At 35.9% G+C, this 22,271-nt stretch overlaps 1 protein-coding gene across 1 annotated transcript in view; it reads left to right on the forward strand.

Moving 5' to 3' along the window:
• LOC132560291 (choline-phosphate cytidylyltransferase B-like) overlaps positions 1 to 22,271 on the forward strand; it is a 46,604-nt gene that overhangs the window by 21,888 nt on the left and 2,445 nt on the right. Inside the window, exons 3-7 of the mRNA XM_060224955.1 lie at positions 10,247 to 10,358; positions 16,362 to 16,478; positions 18,479 to 18,630; positions 19,252 to 19,334; positions 21,851 to 21,989. Of these exons, the coding sequence (XP_060080938.1) occupies positions 10,247 to 10,358; positions 16,362 to 16,478; positions 18,479 to 18,630; positions 19,252 to 19,334; positions 21,851 to 21,989 (603 nt within the window). The remainder of the gene's footprint in view (positions 1 to 10,246; positions 10,359 to 16,361; positions 16,479 to 18,478; positions 18,631 to 19,251; positions 19,335 to 21,850; positions 21,990 to 22,271) is intronic.

Raw genomic sequence — 22,271 nt, forward strand, 5'->3', positions numbered from 1 at the left:
AACTGACTGATCCCTGTTGAATTTGCGTTGGAGAAGAACACTAATGAGAAAAATGTCTTACAGAAGTTTTGGATGACCTTTGTTGTATCCTTGTGAAGATGACAAGGAAGGAAAACAGACTTTGTGGTTCCTTGTTAAATAAATGTTTGTGTGAACCTTGGCATCTTGTGATACAGTTTATGTTGATGTATCAAGTTTTATTTTGGTTTGAGATTGTCGCACGTGATGGCAGTTGTTACAGGGAATGAAGAAAACAATGATACTTTATGAGATGGTAACTACGATATATATTGACAAGACATTATCACATAAGTCACTCTTTATAAATATGCATGTGCTTTTATGTGCTGTTGTTGACATTCCTTAGTAGGAAATTTCTGTGAGTTTGCACAACCACCTGCCATACGTATGACAAAGACACAGTTTTTGTACCTGAAGCTTTGTATGTTTTCTCATCACTGTGTAACAGTGATTGGCTGTAGATTCCTAACTAGCTGTTGTTTCCATGGTAACAACATCATTTGTACAAAAGCGTACGGATATCCCTAAAAGGAAATGTTAAGCGTCACAAAAAGCAAACGCTGAAACTCAAAATGTCCCTATTTTGAATTCACATTTGTGTGGGAAAATTGAATTGGTATGTGATCAAGAAATCTTCACATCATTTCTATTTCATTTGAGACAGTGTGCAGTATACCAATCTTAGGGCTCATGACTCCTTAATTACAGAGTTGTTGCCCTTTGATTTTTCCCCCAATTCTAGCTTTTATTAGCCCACCATCATCAGATGGTGGGCTTTTCAAATCACCCTGTGTCTGTGGTCTGTGGTCCGTTGTCTGTAGTCTGTTTTCCGTCGTCCGTCGTCCGTCTGTAAGCAATGTTTGTTATCACAATTTCTTGAGAGGTACTGGATGGATCTTTCGCCATATGTTTGTGTTTTAATTTTGAGACTGATCAGAAAAATGAAATGGTTTTGGAAGATAACAATTATTATCACTATTTCTGCAATGAAATGTTCAAATGTCTCATCATTAAGAGCAAAAACATTGAAGAGAAGAGAAAAGAAAGAAAAAGATCCAGCTTTCAAAGAGCAAATAAAGATCAAACAATGGTGGGTTCCAATATACCTCTGGGATCTCCTGTTGTGGGGTAATTTCTTACATAATAAATCTTGTATTACGAAAATGAAACTCCTGTATCATTTTGATGTGTGTGTAATTATTTACCTGGTTTTCCTTCGTTAGCCCCTCCAGAGACTAAGGAGTTCTCGGTACAAAAGAAACCAGGTAAAACACGCATGCTTTTATGTTGGGTAAACATTCTAGTTGTACATCAGGAAACCGATTAGCTGTGGCTTCACCTTAGATTTTCGTAGACAAGCTTCAGTTCAGTCAAGCGTAGTTGATTTTACTTTTCCTTTCCATTCAATTTTTTTCTAAATTTGAATTTTTAAAATGCATGTTTTCTTCAAATACTGAAAAAACAAATTATTTGCTTGCATGTCATTGCAATGCTGCGTCTGGATTAAAAAAAAAATATAATAATAATAATATAATTTAAAGGTCATTTGTAAATGTCACCTTACTTTGATGGACCTTAATTCTGTATCAGACAAAAGATATTTAAAACATGCATGAATTTTCACCCTTGATTAATAGGGTTGGCCATAAAATTTCATATAGTTCTTATTATTATTAATATTTACATTTGATTTGTTTCAGAAGCACCAAACAATTTTCTAAGAAATAATTCACATCTTTGTTTAAAGCACAAGATTGTAGATAGGATCCTGATGTGGTTTTTTGAATAGCTACAAGTTCTGAACTCTATCTTCACTGGCCTGGTGTCTGTAAATTGTTAAGCATTAGTTAACCTGTTAATTTGAAGCACGCTGCTACAGTGCGTTTCCTGATGTATAGTTAGAAATGCAAGGTTATAGGGCATTGAGTTCCTATTTTGAGTTTCATGCCATGAGCACCATTATTACTTGTAAACACTGCTGAAAACCATTATCTAATGAACTTTGACCTTTTCAGGTGAGGTATAAACAGGTGCATGCTAGTCCTGTTGGTTACCTTAATATCCAACTGCCATGTTGGGTCACTTTGCATGTACATTACTACTGTAAGTAATATTTTGTTTCAGAACAGTGATCATTTTAAAAATTAATTGATCTTGTATGTATAAATTTTTTCGTAAAACTTAATAAATCATATGTTCGAGATGAATTAAATTTTGTCGTGGTCCTACTACTTTACGATGTTCAAGATGAATTAAATTTTGTCGTGGTCCTACTACTTTACGATGTTCGAGATGAATTAAATTTTGTCGTGGTCCTACTACTTTACGATGTTCGAGATGAATTAAATTTTGTCGTGGTCCTACTACTTTACGATGTTCGAGATGAATTAAATTTTGTCTTGGTCCTACTACTTTACGATGTTCGAGATGAATTAAATTTTGTCGTGGTCCTACTACTTTACGATGTTCGAGATGAATTAAATTTTGTCGTGGTCCTACTACTTTACGATGTTCGAGATGAATTAAATTTTGTCGTGGTCCTACTACTTTACGATGTTCGAGATGAATTAAATTTTGTCTTGGTCCTACTACTTTACGATGTTCGAGATGAATTAAATTTTGTCGTGGTCCTACTACTTTACGATGTTCGAGATGAATTAAATTTTGTCGTGGTCCTACTACTTTACGATGTTCGAGATGAATTAAATTTTGTCGTGGTCCTACTACTTTACGATGTTCGAGATGAATTAAATTTTGTCGTGGTCCTACTACTTTATGATGTTCGAGATGAATTAAATTTTGTCTTGGTCCTACTACTTTACGATGTTCGAGATGAATTAAATTTTGTCGTGGTCCTACTACTTTACAATTCGAGATGAATTAAATTTTGTGAAGGCCTTACTACGCTGCTGTAGAATTGATATTTTCAGTGTATCAGGAATGGTTTCTGTTTTTTTAACAATATCATTATTTGGTTGTTTAATGCCATCAGGTAAAAGTGCTGTCTTACAGAATATTTACTGGAAGTGTTTTAATCATTATTTTTATAGTCTTTATTGCACTGTACCAATACTGGTTAAAACAAACAATAAATAATTTCCACATTATAAGGATTTTCGTGCCAGAAGGTGTCAACTGACAGACAAAGTGAAAACAGAAAAGATGCAGGTAGATCAAAATGATGGGAAAGTTTTACAGTCATCATAGTGATCTCATTGAGAAGTATTCTTATTTCTTTGTGTGATATGAAGCTGGACGTGTTTGATGCTCGTTAGTTTGTCTGTTGGTTCCGTTGTGTGATATGAAGCTGGACGTGTTTGATGCTCGTTAGTTTGTCTGTTGGTTCCGTTGTGTGATATGAAGCTGGACGTGTTTGAGGCTAGTTAGTTTGCCTGTTGGTTCCGTTGTGTGATATGAAGCTGGACGTGTTTGATGCTCGTTAGTTTGTCTGTTGGTTCCGTTGTGTGATATGAAGCTGGTCGTGTTTGATGCTCGTTAGTTTGCCTGTTGGTTCCGTTGTGTGATATGAAGCTGGACGTGTTTGATGCTCGTTAGTTTGTCTCTTGGTTCCGTTGTGTGATATGAAGCTGGACGTGTTTGATGCTCGTTAGGATGTCTGTTGGTTCGGTTGTGTGATATGAAGCTGGACGTGTTTGATGCTCGTTAGTTTGTCTGTTGGTTCTGTTGTGTGATATGACGCTGGACGTGTTTGATGCTCGTTAGTTTGTCTGTTGGTTCCGTTGTGTGATATGAAGCTGGACGTGTTTGATGCTCGTTAGTTTGCTGTTGGTTCTGTTGTGTGATATAAAGCTGGACGTGTTTGATGCTCGTCAGTTTGTCTGTTGGTTCTGTTGTGTGATATAAAGCTGGGCGTGTTTGATGCTCGTTAGTTTGCCTGTTGGTTCCGTTGTGTGATATGAAGCTGGGCATGTTTGATGCTCGTTAGTTTGTCTGTTGGTTCCGTTGTACGTTGTACGATATGAAGCTGGGCGTGTTTGATGCTCGTTAGTTTGCCTGTTGGTGCCGTTGTACGATATGAAGCTGGATGTGTTTGATGATCGTTAGTTTGTCTGTTGGTTCTGTTGTGTGATATGAAGCTGGACGTGTTTGATGATCGTTAGTTTGCCTGTTGGTTCCGTTGTGTGATATGCAGCTTATCGTGTTTGATGCTCGTTAGTTTGTCTGTTGGTTCCGTTGTGTGATATGAAGTTGGACGTGTTTGATGTTCGTTAGTTTGTCTGTTGGTTCCATTGTGTGATATGAAGCTGGTCGTGTTTGAAGTTCGTCAGTTTGTCTGTTGGTTCCATTGTGTGATATAAAGCTGGACGTGTTTGATGATCGTTAGTTTGCATGTTGGTTCCGTTGTGCGATATGAAGTTGGACGTGTTTGATGCTCGTTAGTTTGTCTGTTGGTTCCGTTGTGTGATATGAAGCTGGACGTGTTTGATGATCGTTAGTTTGTCTGTTGGTTCCGTTGTGTGATATGAAGCTGGACGTGTTTGATGCTCGTTAGTTTGTCTGTTGGTTCCGTTGTGTGATATGAAGCTGGACGTGTTTGATGATCGTTAGTTTGCCTGTTGGTTCCGTTGTACGATATGAAGCTGGACGTGTTTGATGATCGTTAGTTTGTCTGTTGGTTCTGTTGTGTGATATGAAGCTGGACGTGTTTGATGATCGTTAGTTTGCCTGTTTGCCCAGTTGCTGTATACATATACCTTGTTCTCGTGAACGTGACATTAGTTACTTGGATTGACGGAGATTTACATGGCGAGTGTCGTCAATGAAGCAGTAGATGCTTGCTCTTCCAGGACACCTGTTCTTATTCTCCTTGTACTTTTTCAGGGGTCTGCATGTAAATATTTCTTTTGTTCATATTTTGCCCCAGTTTTATAGAATTGGAGTTTGGATTATGATGTTGGTATTTTCTTGTTGTATTTTGTCGCAGACTTTTTCTTTGACCTAAAGTACATGCTTGGATTATTAATGGGTTTATGGTATTTTTACTGAAGAAAAAAGCTGTTCTCTTTCCATCTATTTGGTGGTTACTTTTGTTTTATTTAATTTATTTCACCATACTGACACAAAGTCTACTGGGATGTGGAACTGAAATTAGCAGATGAGTTTGACCTTTGACAGAATAAAATCACAGAAAATTGCTACATTAGAAATGAAGATTTACAAATAAAGGAATCATTTTCATGATTTCTTTAATACACATCCTTTTTATTTTTAAGCTGTGGTTGTTTAATCGACTGTAATTTGAACCATTGAAAAAAACAACCCTTACAGTGATAACAATTATCAGATCTTATCATAGATACATACCTAAACAATTTAAAACATGATTAAAACTACTTTATTTAAATCACACATTTATGCTGAATCGCAGATATCTTTATTACAGAGGTCACATGTGATGGACTTTGTTTATATTGATAAAAGTTGTATCTTGTACCTGCTTAATTAGATTACTAATGGCTTGCTTTATATTTGATTAAAAGTGTTAAATGTCAGCTCCACCTTCTGTATGCAATATTATATATCTTTGTATAACGGTCGTCAATTTTCATCTATTCTGTAGTAACTATATAGAAAATGAAAGTAGGAATAAATATTTATCATTAAGCTAGCTGAAAATCTACACAGTACCATTGATACTTCACTCTTTAAAGTCCAACAATTCCACAACAAAGGGCCAAAAATGTGTGACTGAAATTTGATCGACCATATATGGACCTCTTCTTTCCCCATAAGAGAAATTTGTACATGGTTTTTGTTTATGTAGTTCTAAAAGCAGCTGTTTGTCCAAGATTAATCACTTTTGATTAAAAAGAAACATTGCAAGCATGAAAAATATCATGTATTTTGATATACAACATGAAGTGGTTGATTTACACCAACAAAAACTTTATGACTAGATATGGTCTGTGTTAACGCTTGTATCTAAATTCAAAATATAATTTAAGAAAAAATGATTTCTTTGAATAAAGGACATCATTTTCATTTTACTTTTAGTCTATCTTTTCAACTTGCTGGTATGAAATAATTTTGTTTAAGATAAGATTTTAAGCATTTATCTTTTACCTTTTAGTTTGTTTGATGTTATTTCCTATTTGGATCGCTGTGTGTTTCACCGGTTGATGGCCCTAATGACCTATTATGTAATGATGGGCCGTTAAGATTGTAATAATAATAATGATATTAATAATAATTTTGTTTCAGGTGAATTAGAACAGTATGACAACACACGCCCCTCTGAAAAACGAAATTGTGTATGAATTTTTAGAACAATATGACAACACACGCCCCTCTGAAAAACAAAAAAAAAATTTTGACTTTTAAGAACAATATGACAACACACACCCTCTGAAAAAAGGAAATTGTGTGTGAATTTTTAGAACAATATGACAACACACGCCCCTCTGAAAACAAAAATGTGTATGAATTTTTAGAACAATATGACAACACACGCCCCTCTGAAAAACAAAGAAATTTTATGAATTTTTAGAACAATATGACAACACACGCCCCTCTGAAAAACAAAGAAATTTTATGACTTTTTAGAACAGTATGACAACACATGCCCCTCTGAAAAATGAAATTGTGTATGAATTTTTAGAACAATATGACAACACACGCCCCTCTGAAAAACAAAGAAATTTTATGAATTTTTAGAACAATATGACAACACACGCCCCTCTGAAAAACAAAGAAATTTTATGAATTTTTAGAACAATATGACAACACATGCCCTTCTGCAAAACAAAGAAATTTTATGAATTTTTAGAACAATATGACAACACACACCCCTCTGAAAACAAAGAAATTTTATGAATTTTTAGAACAATATGACAACACACACCCCTCTGAAAACAAAAATGTGTATGACTTTTTAGAACAGTATGACAACACACGCCCCTCTGAAAAATGAAATTGTGTATGAATTTTTAGAACAATATGACAACACACGCCCCTCTGAAAAACAAAGAAAAGAAATTTTATGAATTTTTAGAACAATATGACCACACACGCCCCTCTGAAAAACAAAGAAATGTTATGAATTTTTAGAACAATATGACAACACACGCCCCTCTGAAAAACAAAGAAATTTTATGAATTTTTAGAACAATATGACAACACACGCCCCTCTGAAAAACAAAGAAATTTTATGAATTTTTAGAACAATATGACAACACACGAGAAAACGAAATTGTGTATGAATTTTTAGAACAATATGACAACACACGCCCCTCTGAAAAACAAAGAAATTTTATGAATTTTTAGAACAATATGACAACACACGCCCCTCTGAAAAACAAAGAAATTTTATGAATTTTTAGAACAATATGACAACACACGCCCCTCTGAAAAACAAAGAAATTTTATGAATTTTTAGAACAATATGACAACACATGCCCCTCTGCAAAACAAAGAAATTTTATGAATTTTTAGAACAATATGACAACACACGAGAAAATGAAATTGTGTATGAATTTTTAGAACAATATGACAACACACGCCCCTCTGAAAAACAAAGAAATTTTATGAATTTTTAGAACAATATGACAACACACGCCCCTCTGAAAAACAAAGAAATTTTATGAATTTTTAGAACAATATGACAACACACGCCCCTCTGAAAAACAAAGAAATTTTATGAATTTTTAGAACAATATGACAACACACGAGAAAATGAAATTGTGTATGAATTTTTAGAACAATATGACAACACACACCCCTATGAAAAACAAAGAAATTTTATGAATTTTTAGAACAATATGACAACACAAGAGAAAACGAAATTGTGTATGAATTTTTAGAACAATATGACAACACACACCCCTCTGAAAACAAAAATGTGTATGACTTTTTAGAACAGTATGACAACACACGCCCCTATGAAAAACGAAAATTGTGTATGAATTTTTAGAACAATATGACAACACACGCCCCTCTGAAAAACAAAGAAATTTTATGAATTTTTAGAACAGTATGACAACACACGCCCCTCTGAAAAACGACATTGTGTATGAATTTTTAGAACAGTATGACAACACACGCCCCTCTAAAACAAAAATATGAAAAAAAATTTATCACGGAGATTGCTTTGTCAATAAGAGTGTTTTATTTGTAGCTAAAGTTTATCATAGTTCAGATTATATAATGTAGTAACGTAGCAAATAACAAGATATTTGTGTTGAAAGATAATGATAACTGATTGACTTACAGGTTAATGTACTCTTGTTGTACAATTGAGTCACGGACTTTACTCTTTGTACTGATATATATATATATATATACACCTGTACCCCGTAATACTACGTCAGTCACCTGTACCCCGTAATACTACGTCAGTCACCTGTTCCCTGTAATACTTCATCAGTGAAGTGGTAGCAGCTGTTGTAATTCTGGATTTTAATCATTTGAAAAGGAATATTAATTTAAAATTACAACAGTATGCCTGGTATCAATGTGAGTATATAATGTTCTTTTAGCTATGTCAACTGATAAGTTTATATACACCAATATTGAAACACTATGATGAGATATTAGTATCAAAATGTATCATTTTAACATGGATTTTACTATGAATTCTTTCCTAAACCAGACAATAGGCCTGCATCTATTAGTGAAGGGAATAAACTAGAGTTTTATGTCATAAATTGTGAAAAAATGAATGTTCAACTCCATGAAATTTAATTTCTATATTATCTGTAGATATCTGATGTCTCCTTTCCTTTTTTAATGTACAACTCTGACATATTTTCAACTAAATGAAATAATGCAGAAGACATACAGGTATATTTATTGAAATTGAAACTTGGCTGGTTGTCTTGGATTATTGCCCCATAATTAGAAAGGGTCATTGTTAGGCAGGGTTTAAGTGCCTGAGGTTGCTACCTGACTGAACAGTATATGGGAGGCCCACCACTTCACATAACCATATAAAGTAACTTGGGTGTAGTGTTTTCCCCAATGACCTAACCACTGCAGCACAGGACAGTTCGTTTCTCAGCTTTCTTAGAAACACAAGCCTGCCATAGGTCATAGGTCAAACCTACACACCTCACTTAGTTTGTTGTTGCTTTATGTCATTTTTATCAGCCAGAGTCATATCAGGATATATCAGGTTTGGGTGGTGAGGAAAGACAGAGTTCCTGAAGAAAAACCCCCACCTGTGGCCAGTACCTGACAACTGCCTCGCATATGTCTGCACTCTAACGGCTGACTCAGAGGTGGAGGGCTAGTGATAAAGATTGGTAGACACCTTAATCACTCGCCACACCTCGGATCAGTACCCTGATACTTGACTCTCTGACCTTCTGTAAGAATATAAACAGGGTGGAGTGATAATCCCATAATTCCACTACAGTGTAGTTTGCGGTAGTTAGATATCAGTCATTCAAGTTATGTATGTGTATTTTTATCCTGTAACTGGCACTGCCATGGTCTGAACACACCTGCCACATATATTTTTGCTGCATTAGGCAGTGAAGGAAACTGTTGTATGAACAAGTTATTTTTACGAAAATTCATAAAATAGCTGTCATATCTGTTGAAGTTTGGAGCTATAATTCTGCACATAGTAATTATTTTAGCTTACGCCATCAGGCAAACTTCTTTGTAACATCCACATCAGGTTACAAAGATGTTGAAGTTTTGATGATCTAATTTTCAATCAATTTAGTGTCTTAAAATATAAGCTGCATTTTGGCTTGGGACAGAAAGACGGAAGTAACTTGCCAAAGGTTCTCGCATAACGTTCGCCCTCGCCAAACGTTCACCTCGCCAAACTTTCACCTCGCCAAACGTTCACCCTCGCCAAACTTTCATCCTCACCAAAATACAGCCTTTATTTGAAGATACCATGTATTGTCTATATACTTGTATTCTTGTGTATCCTATATCATAGTCACTTTAGATACAGCCTTGTAGGACTATATCCTTATAAGGTGAAATTGACTATCACCATAGAAACAGAACCCTTAATCGGATTACATTATCTTGTCTTCAATCTTTTGTTCTTTTTTTTATTTAATACTCTTTCTTAATAACTGATCTCAAGGTTAATTCTTCTAGATTATGAATTGCTAACTCTGACAGAAAATGTTGCTTAAAATGTTGGCATTAGTCTAATGACTTAAAGATTTCTGATGAAATCATCATCATCATTGACATTATGTGATATTGATCAATAAATTTTTATTTTTTATCATTTTAACAGACCTCAGTTGTGGGGCCAGCGCCTTTCTCTGAGATGGAAGCAGCAGTACAGGAGAATGAACGAACAGATTACAGTATAAAGATCCCTCTGGAGACAGCCAAGGCAGGGACAGGTGGGCACAATCTTACCATATCTCCCAAAAATCCCCTTAATTAAATGACCTTGACCTTCCGAAGGTCACAATGGTCAGATATGTTTCAAAAAAGAGAAACTTAGTGATATATTTATAGCTTACCAGACGAGAAGGGCCAAGTGAGCTTATGCCATGGTGCAGCATCTGTCGTCCGACCTTGACTCATTCAAGGTCATAGGGGGTCAAACTTGTTATAACATTTTTATGACTTCATCTCATGAACTACAAGGCCAAAAGGCATGATGTTTGGCTAGTATGTTCCCTGGGATGAATCCAGATAAAGTTTGCAAAAAGAAATAACCTTGACATATGTTCAAGGTCACAAGGGTCTAATTTATTAAAAACTTTAAACAACTTCTTATCATGAACAAAAAAAGGCCAAGAGACATGATATTTGGCTAGTATGTTCCTAGGATGAAGCTCGACAAAGTTTGGGAAAATAAATTACCCTGACTTATATTCAAGGTCAAAGGGGTCAAATTTGTTAAACCTTTAAACAAATTCTCATGAACTAAAAGGCCTAGAGGCATGGTATTTGGGTGGTGTATATATATACAAGGTGAGTACTGCAGGCCCATTTGGCCTCTTGTTACCATTTAGCACCTTAAGTAGATCTCTTGGTCTTAATGTTGAAAGGGGTGTTTGAAGAATTGAGAATTTTTTCATTTGTAAGAAAAGTTTTGAGGCAATATTTTTATTAGGTCAGAATTACGTCCTTGTTTTTCCGCGGTCATGCACAGTTTCTCATTCACTGTGCGTAAATTTTCAATTCAAATGACTTCTTCACAATATCCAGGATGCTCAAGGTACTGATATTGGTCCTGTAGCATGCTGATGAAGGGCTACACTTTGTTCATCTTTAACTACTGTCAAGGTAATATGGGTCAAATGTGTTGAAATGCATAAGCAACTTCTTCTGAACAACCAAATAGCCAAGGGTCATGATATTGGACTTGTAGCATGCTTTTTCAACAAGCAATATGTCTAGAGTAATGGCACTGCTGTAGTGCTTGTATATAGAATATGATTTGAATTTACAGAAAATGTCTATATGTACAAACCAGTGTTCTCTATGTGAGCTGTAATGTTGGTGAGCATTTTATTTCGGCCTGTTTGACCTCTTTCATATATATAGGTTTTGATAGTCAGATGACCCTTAAGGCCAGTGTTATAGTCAGATGACCCTTAAGGCCCATGTTATAGTCAGATGACCCTTAAGGCCTGTGTTATAGTCAGATGACCCTTAAGGCCTGTGTTATAGTCAGATGACCCTTAAGGCCCATGTTATAGTCAGATGACCCTTAAGGCCTGTGTTATAGTCAGATGACCCTTAAGGCCTGTGTTATAGTCAGATGACCCTTAAGTCCCATGTTATAGTCAGATGACCCTTAAGGCCTGTGTTATAGTCAGATGACCCTTAAGGCCTATGTTATAGTCAGATGACCCTTAAGGCCTGTGTTATAGTCAGATGACCCTTAAGGCCCATGTTATAGTCAGATGACCCTTAAGGCCTGTGTTATAGTCAGATGACCCTTCAGGCCCATGTTATAGTCAGATGACCCTTAAGGCCCATGTTATAGTCAGATGACCCTTAAGGCCTGTGTTATAGTCAGATGACCCTTCAGGCCCATGTTATAGTCAGATGACCCTTAAGGCCTGTGTTATAGTCAGATGACCCTTAAGGTCTGTGTTATAGTCAGATGACCCTTAAGGCCCATGCTATAGTCAGATGACCCTTAAGGTCTGTGTTATAGTCAGATGACCCTTAAGGCCTGTGTTATAGTCAGATGACCCTTAAGGCCCATGTTATAGTCATATGATCCTTAAGGTCTGTGTTATAGTCAGATGACCCTTAAGGCCCATGTTATAGTCAGATGACCCTTAAGGCCCGTGTTATAGTCAGATGACCCTTAAGGCCTGTGGTATAGTCAGATGACCCTTAAGGTCTGTGTTATAGTCAGATGACCCTTAAGGCCCATGTTATAGTCAGATGACCCTTAAGGCCCGTGTTATAGTCAGATGACCCTTAAGGCCTGTGTTATAGTCAGATGACCCTTAAGGCCTGTGTTAAAGTCATATGACCCTTAAGGCCTGTGTTATAGTCAGATGACCCTTAAGGCCCATGGGGCTCTTGTTTATAGCTGCTCCAAGATATGTTGATATTTTGTATAAACAATAATGTTTAAAACGGTAAAGTTAATCGTGACAAGATCACATGTCACTAATTAGTGTAAATAAAGTAATAATTTTGTCTATATTATTGTTGTTTATCAGGACAATTTTACATTGGTGTTATACCCCTCAAGTATCTTTACAAGGTGCCATACCCCTCAAGTATCTTTACAAGGTGTCATACCCCTCAAGTATCTTTACAAGGTGTCATACCCCTCAAGTATCTTTACAAGGTGTTATACCCCTCAAGTATCTTTACAAGGTGTCATACCCCTCAAGTATTTTTACAAGGTGTTATACCCCTCAAGTATCTTTACAAAGTGTCATACCCCTCAAGTATCTTTACAAGGTGTTATACCCCTCAAGTATCTTTACAAGGTGTCATACCCCTCAAGTATCTTTACAAGGTTTCATACTCCTCAAGTATCTTTACAAGGTGTTATACCCCTCAAGTATCTTTACAGGGTTTCATACTCCTCAAGTATCTTTACAAGGTTTCATACTCCTCAAGTATCTTTACAAGGTGTTATACCCCTCAAGTATCTTTACAAGGTGTCATTCCCCTCAAGTATCTTTACAAGGTTTCATACTCCTCAAGTATCTTTACAAGGTGTTATACCCCTCAAGTATCTTTACAGGGTTTCATACTCCTCAAGTATCTTTACAAGGTGCCATACCTCTCAAGTATCTTTACAAGGTGTTATACCCCTCAAGTATCTTTACAAGGTTTCATACTCCTCAAGTATCTTTACAAGGTTTTATACCCCTCAAGTATCTTTACAAGGTTTCATACTCCTCAAGTATCTTTACAAGTTTTCATACTCCTCAAGTATCTTTACAAGGTGTCATACCCCTCAAGTATCTTTACAAGGTTTCATACTCCTCAAGTATCTTTACAAGGTTTCATACTCCTCAAGTATCTTTACAAGGTGTTATACCCCTCAAGTATCTTTACAAGGTGTTATACCCCTCAAGTATCTTTACAAGGTTTCATACTCCTCAAGTATCTTTACAAGGTTTCATACTCCTCAAGTATCTTTACAAGGTGTCATACCCCTCAAGTATCTTTACAAGGTGTCATACCTCTCAAGTATCTTTACAAGGTTTCATACCCCTCAAGTATCTTTACAAGGTTTCATACTCCTCAAGTATCTTTACAAGGTGTTATATCCCTCAAGTATCTTTACAGGGTTTCATACTCCTCAAGTATCTTTACAAGGTTTCATACTCCTCAAGTATCTTTACAAGGTGTCATACCCCTCAAGTATCTTTACAAGGTTTCATACTCCTCAAGTATCTTTACAAGGTGTTATGCCCCTCAAGTATCTTTACTGAGTTTCATACCCCTCAAATATCTTTACAAGGTGTCATACCCCTCAAGTATCTTTACAAGGTTTCATACCCCTCAAGTATCTTTACAAGGTTTCATACCCCTCAAGTATCTTTACAAGGTTTCATACTCCTCAAGTATCTTTACAAGGTGTTATACCCCTCAAGTATCTTTACAAGGTTTCATACTCCTCAAGTATCTTTACAAGGTGTTATACCCCTCAAGTATCTTTACAAGGTTTCATACTCCTCAAGTATCTTTACAAGGTGTTATACCCCTCAAGTATCTTTACAGAGTTTCATACCCCTCAAGTATCTTTACAAGGTGTCATACCCCTCAAGTATCTTTACAGGGTTTCATACTCCTCAAGTATCTTTACAAGGTTTCATACCCCTCAAGTATCTTTTCAAGGTTTCATACCCCTCAAGTATCTTTACAGGGTTTCATACTCCTCAAGTATCTTTACAAGGTTTCATACCCCTCAAGTATCTTTACAAGGTTTCATACCCCTCAAGTATTTTTACAAGGTGTCATACCCCTCAAGTATCTTTACAAGGTGTCATACCCCTCAAGTATCTTTACAAGGTTTCATACCCCTCAAGTATCTTTACAAGGTGTCATACCCCTCAAGTATCTTTACAAGGTGTTATACCCCTCAAGTATCTTTACAAGGTTTCATACTCCTCAAGTATCTTTACAAGGTTTCATACTCCTCAAGTATCTTTACAAGGTGTCATACCCCTCAAGTATCTTTACAAGGTTTCATACTCCTCAAGTATCTTTACAAGGTTTCATACTCCTCAAGTATCTTTACAAGGTGTTATACCCCTCAAGTATCTTTACAAGGTGTTATACCCCTCAAGTATCTTTACAAGGTTTCATACTCCTCAAGTATCTTTACAAGGTTTCATACTCCTCAAGTATCTTTACAAGGTGTTATACCCCTCAAGTATCTTTACAAGGTTTCATACCTCTCAAGTATCTTTACAAGGTGTTATACCCCTCAAGTATCTTTACAAGGTTTCATACCTCTCAAGTATCTTTACAAGGTGTTATACCCCTCAAGTATCTCTACAGGGTTTCATACCCCTCAAGTATCTTTACAAGGTTTCATACTCCTCAAGTATCTTTACAAGGTGTTATATCCCTCAAGTATCTTTACAGGGTTTCATACTCCTCAAGTATCTTTACAAGGTTTCATACCCCTCAAGTATCTTTACAAGGTGTCATACCCCTCAAGTATCTTTACAAGGTTTCATACTCCTCAAGTATCTTTACAAGGTTTCATACCCCTCAAGTATCTTTACAAGGTTTCATACCCCTCAAGTATCTTTACAAGGTGTCATACTCCTCAAGTATCTTTACAAGGTTTCATACCCCTCAAGTATCTTTACAAGGTGTCATACCCCTCAAGTATCTTTACAAGGTTTCATACTCCTCAAGTATCTTTACAAGGTGTCATACCCCTCAAGTATCTTTACAAGGTGTCATACCCCTCAAGTATCTCTACAGGGTTTCATACTCCTCAAGTATCTTTACAAGGTGTCATACCCCTCAAGTATCTTTACAAGGTGTCATACCCCTCAAGTATCTTTACAAGGTGTCATACCCCTCAAGTATCTTTACAAGGTTTCATACTCCTCAAGTATCTTTACAAGGTTTCATACCCCTCAAGTATCTTTACAAGGTTTCATACCCCTCAAGTATCTTTACAAGGTGTCATACTCCTCAAGTATCTTTACAAGGTTTCATACCCCTCAAGTATCTTTACAAGGTGTCATACCCCTCAAGTATCTTTACAAGGTTTCATACCCCTCAAGTATCTTTACAGGGTTTCATACTCCTCAAGTATCTTTACAAGGTGCCATACCCCTCAAGTATCTTTACAAGGTGTCATACTCCTCAAGTATCTTTACAAGGTTTCATACCCCTCAAGTATCTTTACAAGGTGTCATACTCCTCAAGTATCTTTACAAGGTTTCATACCCCTCAAGTATCTTTACAGGGTTTCATACTCCTCAAGTATCTTTACAAGGTGCCATACCCCTCAAGTATCTCTACAGGGTTTCATACTCCTCAAGTATCTTTACAAGGTTTCATACTCCTCAAGTATCTTTACAAGGTTTCATACCCCTCAAGTATCTTTACAAGGTGTTATACCCCTCAAGTATCTTTACAAGGTTTCATACCCCTCAAGTATCTTTACAAGGTTTCATACCCCTCAAGTATCTTTACAAGGTGTCATACTCCTCAAGTATCTTTACAAGGTGTCATACCCCTCAAGTATCTTTACAAGGTGTTATACCCCTCAAGTATCTTTACAAGGTTTCATACTCCTCAAGTATCTTTACAAGGTTTCATACCCTTCTCTTTTTGTTGGGATGTATTAGAAATGGACAATGTAGTAACAACAGATAATCCTGATAAAGGTAACAGTATTCTGATTTCTTGTATATGGTAAACATTGATGTTTGTTACAGCTCCTAGAACAGTCCGAGTGTACGCTGATGGTATATATGATATGTTCCACTCAGGGCATGCAAGGCAACTGATGCAAGCAAAGATGGCTTTTCCCAACACACATCTAATAGTTGGAGGTAATGGGATAATGCTTTTAAATACAGCAGGCCTTGAATTTAACTTTTTTTGTCACTTGCTGAAAACAGCAAGTGCCTTAAATTTGTACTTGTTAAATTGACTTTTTACTTGCTATTATCGCAAATCTCCATGTTCAAATAATGTATTACCTTGCTTCATCCAATATATATCAACAGTATAGAAGAACTGCTTTGTCCCAATATTTACACTTTGAAAATCAAAACTCAAAACAATTTGATTCTGTTAGAAATAGACAGGCACTCACAGTTTGCATCTGATGAATCCACTTGCTGAAAAAAGCAAGTCATTATTTTTCTACTTGCAATTCTTGGATTTCTACTTGCAAATAGCCAGTAAAAAGCCTCAAATTCGAGGCCTGTACAGTAAGGTTTACTTTATATATGTATCACATGTATACAAACTTTTTACCATTATGACTTGATTGGAAAAAATGTATTATGCTAAAATCTAAAACTAAATTTCCTGACATTGGGAATCAATTTTCTTTTTACAGATTGGCACGGTTGCTCACTTTTCGTGACATATTCAGTTCAGTGACTCAAATGTACCAACAAACTGACTCAATGTGTTGCTTTTTTTTACACAGTAACTCAGCCACTGGTTTTTTTTGACATGCCCACTCTGAGACTCACTTTCCTGGTACACTGACTCAGAAACTCACTTTTCCAGGTACACTGACTCACAGACTCACTTTCTTGGTACACTGACTCACAGACTCACTTTCCTGGTACACTGACTCACAGACTCACTTTCCTGGTACACTGACTCACAGACTCACTTTCCTGGTACACTGACTCACAGACTCACTTTCCTGGTACACTGACTCACAGACTCGCTTTCCTGGTACACTGACTCACAGACTCACTTTCCTGGTACACTGACTCACAGACTAACTTTCCAGATACACTGACTCACAGACTCATTTTCCTGGTACACTGACTCACAGACTCATTTTCCTGGTACACTGACCCAGAGACTCACTTTCCTGGTACACTGACTCACAGACTCATTTTCCTGGTACACTGACCCAGAGACTCACTTTCCTGGTACACTGACCCAGAGACTCACTTTCCTGGTACACTGACCCAGAGACTCACTTTCCTGGTACACTGAGGACTCACAGACTGGTTTTTTGGACACACTAACTCAATGACTGGATTTTTAGACATGCCCACTCAGAGACTCACTTTTCCAGAAATGCTGGCTCAGTGACTCTGACATTGATCAAAACTCACTTTTCACAATGTAACATATTCAGTGCCACTTTTTCATGACGATTTTGTGCACAGGTTTAGTAGCATGTGAACTATCAGTGACATAGTTTTTTGAAGTGTTTTCTCCACATAATGCTTTTATCTTGAACCTTCTGGTACAACTTTTGATCTCACATTTAACAATTTACATTTCAAAGGGATGTTTGTTTAAATGTCCAATCAGAAGGAACTGTATAACTAGTAATTTTTACAGTTAAAAATTCCATAATTTTCTTTCAAAACAACTGAATGATGTTATAATAATTATTATTATGACATTTTTAACAGCCAGTCAACACAAATAAGATTATAAGGGCCATCAATCAGTAAAACACACAGCAATCCAAAAGGAAACAACGTTAAACAAACTAAAAGTTATAAGACAAATGCTAAAAATCTTGAATGGGTATATTATCACAAAAGTTTAACATGGTATGTCATAGTCTATTATATAGACCAACATCTTTCAGGTAACCTAGAATTTTACAAATCTCAACAGTTTCGGAGATAACAAGTAAGTTTCACAATCTAGATACAAAAGGACATCTAATGTACCCATATCTCATTATTTCCTGAATTAAAATCCTTTTTCATGTACCATGAAATGGTGAAAATATCTTCCCTAAAACATTTAATACAAAGCTGTACAGGTTATAGATAAGTTGTTGACAAATTTTTTATAAAAGTTGTATGTTGTATTTAACATTACTGAACCTTTCTTGTAGTTTGTAGTGATAAACTCACTCACAAGAAGAAGGGAAGGACCGTAATGAACGAAACTGAGCGATATGAGGCGTTACGTCACTGTCGCTATGTCGACGAAGTTGTCAAGGCAGCGCCCTGGTCAATTAGTGATGAATTCCTAGTCAAACACAAGGTAGGTTTACATGTTAATACCAGAGTGTTAAAAATCTGGAAAGAAATAATTGATAAAAATGTGTTGTTCAAGATATCTATTTAAAGATAAAAACATTTCTATAGAAAGACAAGCAGTGACTGAACATGATAAAACTTTATAATTTCATTTAGATATAGATATATAAACAAATAGATTCTCAAGATTTTTATTTGTAAAATGCAAATATGTTTACTGATTATGAATATTCTTTTTTTCATTTCCCTGAAAGAAGAGTATACATTTGCTGCTTTGTCTGTCCGTCTGTCTGTTTCTTCGTCTGTTTGTCCATCCTTCATAGAGATAGATCTCGATAAGGAGAAGTGCAGTGTACAAGAACCATAACTCACTTTTGCATAATTTAGGAGTTATTGAAACATGTTGTATGTATTGGTCATACTAAGAGAATGTGCAGTGTACCAAATTAAGGGCCTGCATCTTCTTCATTACAGAATTATTACCCTTTAGTTATATTTTGTCTCCTGAAGAGCTGTTTTCATCAGTGTCATTGATACTCTTGTTTGTCCTTTTAAACAATGCTTTTACTGCCCTAGGTACTAAACCTGGCCATGTTATTGATATTTACACTTTTGGATATTTTAGATTGACTTTGTTGCCCACGATGATTTACCATATGTATCCAGTGATTCAGACGATATTTACAAACATCTTAAAGACAGAGACATGTAAGTATGATGTATTTCAAACATTCCTGTGATGCTGTCTTTCTTTTAAATAAGGTTAGAGTAGTTTGCCTTGTTTTTCAAGCCTATATAAAGAAAATTACTTTCTCTTGTGTTGATAGAAATTTTGCCCCTAAGATTATCAAAGGGAAGAAAATAGTCCAACCTTCTCCATCAGATTAAGTATAAAATTTAACACAGGTCCAGCACTTTGATATTTCTTTTAAAGATGATATTAATTTCAGTGAAGTGTATAACTATATACTGTATATTTTTGTGAGGCCCATATTTTTGGGTTTTACAAAACCTGCATTTTGTAGGCATTTTATTTTGAAAATATTTATCACTAGCTCAACCCACTTGTACTGAAGTTCTTAAGTTCATGTCAATATTTATCACCAGCTCAACCCACTTGTACTGAAGTTCTTAAGTTCATGTCAATATTTATCACCAGCTCAACCCACTTGTACTGAAGTTCTTAAGTTCATGTCAATATTTATCACCAGCTCAACCCACTTGTACTGAAGTTCTTAAGTTCATGTCAATATTTATCACCAGCTCAACCCACTTGTACTGAAGTTCTAAAGTTCATGTCAATATTTATCACCAGCTCAACCCACTTGTACTGAAGTTCTAAAGTTCATGTCAATATTTATCACTAGCTCAACCCACTTGTACTGAAGTTCTAAAGTTCATGTCAATATTTACCACCAGCTCAACCCACTTGTACTGAAGTTCTAAAGTTCATGTCAATATTTATCACCAGCTCAACCCACTTGTACTGAAGTTCTAAAGTTCATGTCAATATTTATCACCAGCTCAACCCACTTGTACTGAAGTTCTAAAGTTCATGTCAATATTTATCACCAGCTCAACCCACTTGTACTGAAGTTCTAAAGTTCATGTCAATATTTATCACCAGCTCAACCCACTTGTACTGAAGTTCTAAAGTTCATGTCAATATTTATCACCAGCTCAACCCACTTGTACTGAAGTTCTAAAGTTCATGTCAATATTTATCACCAGCTCAACCCACTTGTACTGAAGTTCTAAAGTTCATGTCAATATTTATCACCAGCTCAACCCACTTGTACTGAAGTTCTAAAGTTCATGTCAATATTTATCACCAGCTCAACCCACTTGTACTGAAGTTCTAAAGTTCATGTCAATATTTATCACCAGCTCAACCCACTTGTACTGAAGTTCTAAAGTTCATGTCAATATTTATCACCAGCTCAACCCACTTGTACTGAAGTTCTAAAGTTCATGTCAATATTTATCACCAGCTCAACCCACTTGTACTGAAGTTCTAAAGTTCATGTCAATATTTATCACCAGCTCAACCCACTTGTACTGAAGTTCTAAAGTTCATGTCAATATTTATCACCAGCTCAACCCACTTGTACTGAAGTTCTAAAGTTCATGTCAATATTTATCACCAGCTCAACCCACTTGTACTGAAGTTCTAAAGTTCATGTCAATATTTATCACCAGCTCAACCCACTTGTACTGAAGTTCTAAAGTTCATGTCAATATTTATCACCAGCTCAACCCACTTGTACTGAAGTTCTAAAGTTCATGTCAATATTTATCACCAGCTCAACCCACTTGTACTGAAGTTTCTGTCAGTAATTATCTGCTTTGCATTTCATTGACATATGAATTTGTTGATTAATGATAATTACAAATTCATTGACAATAAATCCCCAAGAGAAAATTTTGATTTTACAATATTTTACAGGGATATGCCATACATAATCAGATATGTTTTTCTATACTCCCTACCCCACAATGTAAACAACTTGTTGTGTTAAACATTAGTGTTTTTTTCTGAATCTTCATGATCAGTAACAAAAGTGCTAATGCTTTATTTGACATGTTGTTCGAAGTTGTTTTAATTAAAATTTCCGGACACTGTGAATTTGATTATCTGTTGTTCCTTACTGGTGTCCATCATCTAATTGTCTTTAAACAATGATTGTTGTCGCCATTTCATAAGAATTACTGGATGGATCTATCTCAGATTTTGATACTTAGATTCCACTTTGTCGCCTGGTGTACTTGACTGGTTCTGGCATTGATCAGAAAAGCAGAATGGCTCAAAGGCAGCTGTCTTGGATTCAGGGTTAAGGTTATCGCTCGAGAAATATTGGATGAACTTTCTCAAATTTAATATGTACAAGGAGGTTATTTTTACTTCCCAGTTGTGCCTTTTGATTTTGGGAGAGATCAGAAAAATCAACTTGCAGAGAGGCAACCATCTTGTGTTTGTTTAGTAGTTAAAGATTATTATCACTGAAACTTTCAGAATTTCATATAATTTAAATAAAGAATAAAGTAGAGGAAAGAGAAAAGAAAGGAAAAGACCCTGTTTTAAGGAACAAATAAAGACCAAAAAATGAATAGCACAGGATCACATTGGAATCTCTTATCAAATATTACCATATACATGTACCTTGTGTAAAAAAATCTTACAAATTGAATTTACAGTGTACTGATGGTCATTAAATATTTTCTAGGTTTCTGGCGACGCAGAGAACAGAAGGAATATCAACGACGGATATCATCGCCAGGATAATTAAGGACTACGATATGTATGTACGGAGAAATTTGACACGTGGTTACAGTGCCAAGGAACTCAATGTCAGTTTTATGAAGGTAATGGTGCTCTCTTGTCATCCTCTACCTTCCTGAGCTCTGCCTTGAGTTAAATAAACAGAGATCAGTTTTTAAAACGTTAGATGTTTAGTGATTGTTTTTATTCCATTTGATCAAGCCTCGCATTCCTCGGGTGAATTCTGATATTAACGAGTCTTTTGAGTACAAAGGAGTGAGTCCATCACAGTAGTTCCTCCGTATAATTGATGTTTATTGCAGAGCGTTATTTACATGTTTAGATGAGCCGTCTTCTGTGTCTTGTGGACAATGTATGGTGTAATT

This window comes from Ylistrum balloti, unplaced genomic scaffold (assembly GCF_031769215.1).
Source record: "Ylistrum balloti isolate Yb309-2 unplaced genomic scaffold, AGI_CSIRO_Ybal_v1 Utg371046, whole genome shotgun sequence".
Lineage (NCBI taxonomy): Eukaryota > Metazoa > Mollusca > Bivalvia > Pectinida > Pectinidae > Ylistrum > Ylistrum balloti.